General features: G+C 40.6%; 1 protein-coding gene across 4 annotated transcripts in view; it reads right to left on the reverse strand.

The window, feature by feature from the left end:
- LOC131229058 (polyadenylate-binding protein, cytoplasmic and nuclear-like) overlaps positions 1-5,771 on the reverse strand; it is an 89,936-nt gene extending 84,165 nt beyond the window's left edge. For 3 of the 4 annotated variants that reach the window (XM_058224919.1, XM_058224916.1, XM_058224918.1), the window contains exon 1: positions 5,518-5,770. In XM_058224919.1, the coding sequence (XP_058080902.1) occupies positions 5,518-5,526 (9 nt within the window). In that variant the 5' untranslated portion in view covers positions 5,527-5,770. Of the gene's footprint in view, positions 1-5,517 lie in introns of all 4 variants that reach the window. The other variant, XM_058224917.1, reaches the window with a different exon arrangement.
- Between the last annotated feature and the right edge of the window lie 2,779 nt (positions 5,772-8,550).

Below are 8,550 nucleotides of genomic sequence, written 5' to 3' on the forward strand. Positions count from 1 at the left end.
ATTCAAGGACCAATTAATGCTATTTAATACCAAGACAGAGAAAAATTATTCTAAGAGGAAAAGTAGCCAGCGGTGGTGGCCCCACTATAGTGTTAAAGTGAAATCCACCCCAACCATCAGGTGAGTCACCCCGTATTAGAACCGTGGATTAAAAAATCAGCATCATCTATGGTTCAAGTGGACCACATGATTGAAAATAGTGTACAAGGAAAACTCACTCTCCAAACTATTTTCATTGGTTTGGCCCACCTGAATCACGTATGCCCCTGATTTTTGGACATTAGGCATAGATTTTTTGTGTGTCATCTTAATGGTTGGAGTGGATTTCACATGCTTGTCATGTTGAGCATGGTAAAAATCAAGGGTGGACGTCTCTCCCAATGTTTCCATTGCCGTGGCTGAATTGAATCAAAGGTTAGCATGATTTTTTGGCTCTAGACCCATAATGGGATTACGCATATAATGATTGGAGTGAATCTTACTTATACATCATGGCGGGCCTGTAAAAATAGGAAGGTGGTTGTCCACACTACAGCACCACTCGATTACATGGATGAATACCACCAAAGATGAGTGATTTCAAGTCACAAAGGTTGGTCACTCAGCTGGGCTTGCTATGGTATTAATTTGAAATCTACTTCCATCGTTCAAGTGGACCACACCACAAGAAAAAGTGGAGATTGAAGGCCTACCTTCAAAAACTTCTTGGGTTTCACAAAGTTTTGGATCAAGCTGATATTTGTATTTTCCCTTCTTCATCCAGGTCTATATGACTTTATGAATAGGTTGGATGGCAAATAAACTTCATGGTGGGCCCCAGGAAGATGTCAACACCGAGCATCATTGTTCCCACTGTTTCTTTTGGTGGGGTTCACTTGAGCTTTGGATCAGCCTCAGTTTTGGGGCCATGCCTTCAAGTAATATCAGAAAATGGATTGACGGTGTGGATAAAACAAATACACCATGGTGAGGCAGACATATCTTTGCCATCTATAGACGCCCATGCTGTGTGGTACGCTACACAATCTAAGTCCGTTCCGGAAGATATCGATCTTTCCTTGGAACTAGACTATTTTCTAGGAACCGGTGCCGGAGGGACGCCAGCAATGATATTTTACGGGGCCATACGTTGATGTGTATGTGAGATCAAATCCAACCATTATATGTGTAATCCCATGATAGGATAGTAGCCAAAACATCAGGATGATATGTTATTAATTTGAGGCACACAAAGGAAAATAGTTGGGAGAGAGACGTCCACCCTCGATTTTTACAAGGCCCACTATAATGTGTATGTAAAATCCATTACACCCATTAGATGCGTAACCAAAAGATTGGCTTAAAGGCTAAAAAATCAAGCTCAAATGTGATTCAAGTGGGTCACATTTAGGGAACAGTGTAGAGGGTCAAATTTTCTAATAAAAATTTTCCAATACGTGTGGCCCAACTGAAATAAAGATGGGCAGATTTTTTGGCCCTGGGTCAAACAAAGGGTGACTCACCTGATGGTTGGGGTGGATTTCACTTTAACACCACAGTGAGGCCCACCCAAGTTGGGTACATCTTTTGCAAAGTAACCTCGACCAGCTTCTCTCCGCACGAGAGCATTTATTAACATTAGTTGATATGTAAATTAGGCAATGGATTTAAAGAGAAAATGGGATGCATTAGGAAGCTGCACACATGTGATGTATTTGTGCGCTGCAGTAAATGTATATGAAATATGGTCCATTAATTAGGTAGGATTTCTTTTAAACATGTGAAGGACATAAATTATTATTTCTAATGATTAATGATATGATATTTATTTACAAAAAACGAGGCTATTAGAAATTCATTTTAGCCGTACATATTTAACTTGTATGTGTGGCTTCAGTGATGATGATCGTTTATTAAATTTTAGCAGATAAAATATAATTAATAGGCTCTATTTAATGGACAGGCCAAATCTTTGACATATAATTTCTATCATACTTATGTAAAACTAGATATTACGGATCCTCACATGTGGTATATTACTTGGGATAGAAAAGTAATTTTTTTTCTATTAAATAGGTAGCTAGTTGGACCAATTTGATTTGTCTAACTAGTTGGTGTGTGAGCATTACTCTATATATATATATATATATATATATATATATATATATGGGAACATAGAAAGGGAACATAGAAAACATCATTAATCTGCATGTCCCTAAATAACAGCAGAGAAAAGTGTGGTAAGTATATTTCACCATCCTTTACCTCACCTTTTCAAGCATCTAGCAAGCAACCAAATTATGATCTTCTTTGTACTTTTGGTTGTATTTGTTATCCACACACTAACTTGTCTTTGCAAAATAAGAATGAGCTAAAAATCCCTCATAGGCATATTTTTGGGATATGGTTCTGATCATGGGGGTATGGGTGTTATAATGCAGGGGCATTTTCACACCGGGCTCGAGTGGGGTAGCCCGTGGGATGCGGGGACACACTCGGGGTGGGCGGCTCATGTGATTTGGGGCCCACGGGGGAGGTTAAATTAATGCAGAGATGTCTCGAGTTCGAAACTCCTCACCGGGGGTGATTAATGCAGGGGCATTTTCACACCGAGCTCGAGTGGGGTAACCCATGGGAAGCGGGGACACACTCGGGGTGGGTGACCCATGTGATTTGGGGCCCACGGGGGAGGTCTCATGTTCGAGACTCCTCACTGGGGGTGATTAATGCAGGGGCATTTCACACCGGGCTCAAGTGGGGTAGACCGTGGGATGCGGGGACACACTCGAGATGGGCGGCCCATGTGATTTGGGGCCCACGAGTGGGGTTCGGCCGAGGTCCTAACCCATGAGATGTGGGACCTGAGCTATGAGATAAAGGGATTAATTCGTCATACTCTAACAGTTCGAGCTTTTAGAGCAAGTGGTTAATTGTCCTACATCATGTTTTCATAATGAGTTAGAACAGTTCCTTGTCTCTTGCCATGTGAGATCCAGTGAAACTAATTACTATTATTAAAGTAATCGCGCCACTCAACCAAATACCACTCATCAACTTGACAACAACATCATTCTGCCTCACAATAACTCATCTTATCAGAGAAGCAGTGAAGGGAAGCTTGAGGATGGTGAGTTAGAAGGTCAAGATATGTCTACAAGGATTTTATAGGAACATAGCATTGCAAAATCTCTTCATTGATCTCCAACAAGTAGCTTTCCAGCCATGAATACTTTCCTCATCAATTAGTAGAACATAATGTAGAAGAACCTTCCCAACTCCCAAGTTACAGCCAAAGGCCTTCAAACTCAACAACTCAAATTGATCATCCCATGCATGCCACTCAAGGCCATCTTCCATCACATCTTGATGATTTTGTAGGTTATAAAGGGGTCAATTCTTCTTTAGTGGAGCATTACTTTACTTAAAATTACAAAAAGACTGAATCAAGGACATTGGAGGAAGCATTGACAAATACCAAATGGATGGATTCCATGAGAGAAGAATATGACAAGTTGCTGAGAAACCAACCTTGGGACTATGCTCCTCTTCAAAGGGGAAACAATGTTGTTGGAGCAAAGTGGTACACAACAAATAAAGAACGGGTCAATAGGACAATCAAGCGTGATAGAGCACCTTCGTAGCAAAATGCTACTTCAAAGAGTATGGCATGAACTATGAAGAAACTTTTAGCTCCATCACTAAGGCTGGTACAAAAATAAATGCATTCTCTTTAGTTAGCCATTATGGTTAGATCTCAGTCAATTAGATGTAAAGAATGCCTTCTTATGTGGCAAGTTAAAGGAAGAATTGCATATATAAAGCAGCCTCCCGCATGGCAACCTCAAGCTCTATAAATGCTCAAGCAAGATCTGAGGGCTTGGTTTGAAAAGCTAAGTGATTCTTAGAAGGAATTTGGCATCTAAAGGACCAATTGCAATCACTTCTTACTCATCTACTTGTGAGATCATTATTGGCCTATTTGGATTGGTGGAAACTTAAAAGTAGATGAGGAAAGGAAAATGTCACATCTAAGGAAAACTATGGAAAAGAAATCTGTGGAAAAGAATCCTTACATAACCTATTTGTTTTACCATACGAGATCTCAATGGAAATGTGGAATGATCAATGGTTAAAAAGTGACAATTGTCTCCCAAAGAGGGTGGAAATCTCCATTTCTTCGGTTTTCAAGATTATTTTTTTTTTTAAAGGAAATGACCCTTTTTAAGGTAATCTGAGGAAATGAAAACCAATTTCCTCATCCCTCTAGGCTTTGAAAAATGAGCAGAACCATCACATCAGAGGAAATCAGTTTTCTTTCTTCTATTGAATTCTATTTTCTACCAACCCAGATAGGCCATATATGTGACTTGTGAGATTAGAGTCCACTACAGCCTTTCCTTACAAAAAGGATTGAAGAGACAAAACTTTGGGTTGGACAGAGCTCAACTATTTCATTCAAATCCCATGGTGAGAAAGGAGCACATTTAAAGGTCATCCTCATAGTTATTCCAAGATAATTGGCTAGGTTGTCCAGTGCCAAGCGTTCAAACACTGGATATTGTGCAGAAAGAAGCAAAGCAACGTATCAAGATCCAGCATAGAAGCTGACTATCAAGCTATTTCATTTGGTTCTGGGAAGCAAGTTAGCACCGCCTAATTCCACACCACTACTTGAGAAGGTAGACGCTCCCCATGCCTTACAAATAACCCAGTTCTCCATGCTAGAACTAAGCAAATCGAGCTCGACCATTGGTTTTCCGATGAAAGACCATCAACCAAGGAGATCAAAGCTCCTTCAATAGAGCAGATAGCTGATATCATGACTAAGAGCTTAAACAAAGAACACCACCTGAAGTTGCTTTATTCAAGCTAGGCATGAAAATCTTTAAATGATAATTATTTCATCATTCATTTGTTACATCATGGCGTGTGGAAAACTATAGAAATCCATTGATGGGACATTTTTGTGTTGTTTGGATAGCAAGGAAGAGAGCAGATTCCACATAGCAATCGTTTTAGTTTTCCATAGTCAATGTCCCTAGAAAAAGTTACGAGGTGAGTATTCTCCCGCAAAAAATAAAAAATAAAAAAAAAATTGAGATTTCCACTTGCTATCCGAACAAGCCACTGGAAAATGGAATCCATGGAAACCCATCATTGGATGATTATTACAATTTTCCTTTGTTTTCTTTTCCTGCAATCCAAACATGCCCTTATTCATGTAAAGGATGAAGTTGTCATTTTTACAGTGTATATGATACGATTGCTGTATCAAATAGAGTGAGAGTGTGATGGATAATGAAAGAAAGCATATCCAAAGGGATTTTCTTTCTTAGAGCTCCGTCATACTCTGCTTCGTGTAGTGATTAGTTCTCACAATTCGTGGGAAGAAGAAGCGTGTTTGGAAGAGTAATTTCCAGAAATGGGAGTTGGCGATTATGAGGAAGGTTTTGGTAGTTCACGAAAGAGGAGAAATGCAGAGAAAAAAATAAAAAAGGGAAATATGAAATGGAGAAGGTGAGAAAGGATGGTAAGTACCTGCAACATGGCGGAAAGAGAGGGTCGGCAGCTGCCGTTGGACCGCCAACCCTAGCAATAGAAGGGGAAGAGGTATTGGGTCGGAAATGAAGTCTGGAAGCGGTGCAGGCTTTCCTAATGAATTGCGAGTGCCGGTGAATGTAATTTTGACTAAAATGCTCTTGCAGCTAGCGGTTGGGGACGTAAAGAGGGCAAATGTGAAGTTATATGATGATGCTGACGCGGAGAGAGACCGAGTGGATTGCAAGACGTGGGAAAGTGCAGGTTGAGGCTAGGTGTGGACGCTGGACCGGTGGGATCGACTCATGCTTTCATGGTTGGTTGCCTTTTATGAGAAGCATTCCACCGAGTTTGAAAGAAAATTATATTTAACTGGAGTTACCACTATCGATTTAATCTAATTTCACGGTCGGCTAGACCCGGTAGAAACATTAGGGGCCTATTTGATCTTTCATGTATTTACCTGGTAAATGGGTAATAATTACTTACCCAGGTAATTACTGCATCATTTTAGATGCAGACATTGACAGCTAAACTTTTCGGCGCTAGAACCGTGGATGGCTGCCAAATGAATAGAGGGCCCACTGTGATGTACGTGGAAAATCCACACCGTTCATCATATATGTCAGCCTCATTTAGTGCATGAACCCAAAAATAAGGCAGATCCAAGGCTCCAGTGGACCACACCATAGGAAACAGTGGAAATTGGATGCTTACCGTAAAAAAATTGTGTGGCCCTCAGAAGTTTTGGATGAAGCTGATATTCGTGTTTACCCCTTATCAATGTTTTTATGACTTCATGAACAGGTTAGATGACAAATAAATATCAATGTGGGCCCAATGAACAAAATAACTTTCAATGGTGGATGTTTAAGGCCATTGTTTCCTGTGGTATGGGCCACTTGAGCATTTCATTTGTCTCAATTTTGGACTTAAGGCCCTACAATCTTCTAATAAAATAGATGGACAGTGTGGATATGTCATGCACATTATAGTGAGGTCCACAAATTTAAGTTAGCTTTTTTAGACCAATTTTCAAGACGAAAATACAATTGAAAATTGAAATTTCAAACAGCGTAAAAAGGTAATAATCAACTTTTTCCCGGGTATTTTCCTGATGCAGGAAAATCAAACAGCCCCTAGGATAAAAAGTCTAAGGATTCCCCATCCTATGTCACTCACTCCTTAAGATGTGATATGAGATTCAAGATAAGAGACTATGGTTATAGAGTACGAAGGTATTAGGCACCCACTCTGCCATAAAAATATACGGTTTTTACTTCACAAGATTTGACTAATTTCTGAGAGTTAGGATTACTTCTTGCGTACTATTGATGTGATTATGTGTGTATAATGTTGTATTAAATGCAACAGCAAGCTGTAGTCTTAACTAGATGAATCCTCTTGGACTGCCCACTTGTCGTGCATAAAACCAATAAGTCCAAATTCATGATGGGCCAAAATCTGACTACGTCGGCAGGCCACATAGCATACATTTGAATTGATCGGGTGCCAAGTGTTATACAATGTAATGAAGAGATAAGCAAGGGGGTTGCGAAGGGGATGAATGTTAAATAATGTTAAAGCAAGTATTGATGAAAATGATTGAAATTTTGATAGCATGATGGACGATTGTATCACAGGGATTAGATTAAGTGGCTTGGATCGAAACGTGGTTTGCTCAGGAGACTAGGGATCTAACAGGATTAGGCTAAACCTAGGCTAGGCTCTCTTCTGCTGCTCTTTCTCTCCTTGGTGGAGGGATGGAATAGTTAGGCTAATGGTGGCTGAATGGCAATAAGGGATGGGGAGTTGTCTTAGTGTTTTTAAATTTCCAATGATGGTTGAAATGAGAAGGGAATGGGGCTATTTATAGCCTTCCATCCTGATTTTTATGCCATTCTTACAAAGTCAGGGGTAAAAAAGTGCTTAAAGGGTCTGGATTTAAGATTACCACATGGCAACATCTCATGGGTTAGATGAGTTGGTAAAGTGGTAAACATGGGTTAAGGAGGAGGGTGCCTAAGGCAGTTTACAATGCCACATGGATGAAGATTGCAAAAGGAGAGTCTCCACTTATGCAGGGATTACTGCTTTGGAAGGAGACTTGCCATGTGACCGACAGCCCCCTAGGGTCTACTGGCTACACATGAGCCCTCCCGCATTGGCAAGTGAACTCCCATGCATGTGCAGGGGCTTTGCTCAAAAGGGTTTTGTTTTGTTGTCTTATTTTGTACTCCGATTGGGCTTGGGCTCAATTCAGGCCTAGTTTTAATGTTAGGCTCAACTAGATGAGTCGACGAGGTTAATGAACTTGGTAGGTTAACCAGGTGGTCGACCTACTGGGTTAACTCATTGAATTGACTGAGTGAGTCAACTGATTTGACTGGGTTTTTTTCTATGGTTAGTCTCTTAGGGTGAGGGCTTGGATCAAGGTTTAAGGTTTATATTAGGGTTTAGATTAGGGCTTGGACTAGGTTTAAGGGTTGGATTAGGGTTGCGTCCAACTTGATTAGCTTGTCGGCACGAGGTAGGGTGTCTACAAATTCCCCTTTTTGGCAGAGGTTACATGCAACCGAATGCTAAGGCGAGTGTACACCCTACCTTCCTTAGGCTCTCTGTATTCATGTCAGTTGATTGTTCGAAAGTAGGTAACTCGCACATATCACGAGGGTTTGTGAAAAACGATGTGACTATCCCTGTGCTTTTTGCAGCATTATGGGTAACTAATTACAACTGCTTCGCTCCAAATTGGTACTAACATCGGAAGAACTCAGTACAGTAGAGCTCATGCACTTCTCGCCGCCTTACAAGGATATTGTCTAGAGATGGAATGTCCGTTGCTTCCGGGTCACCCTAAGTATACTTGTTTGTGCTTGATTGTTAAAGTGGTTAGCTGCCCTACGCTTTCTACAGCCTTATGAGGAACTCACTATGCTAACTTGGACTCGATCAGATTTCGTAAGTATCCATGACTAGGTATGTGTGGGTGACCTCTTTTCACGCAATCTGCTAATTTCGATACTTAGGTTA

This window comes from Magnolia sinica, chromosome 16 (genome assembly GCF_029962835.1).
Source record: "Magnolia sinica isolate HGM2019 chromosome 16, MsV1, whole genome shotgun sequence".
Taxonomy (NCBI): domain Eukaryota; kingdom Viridiplantae; phylum Streptophyta; class Magnoliopsida; order Magnoliales; family Magnoliaceae; genus Magnolia; species Magnolia sinica.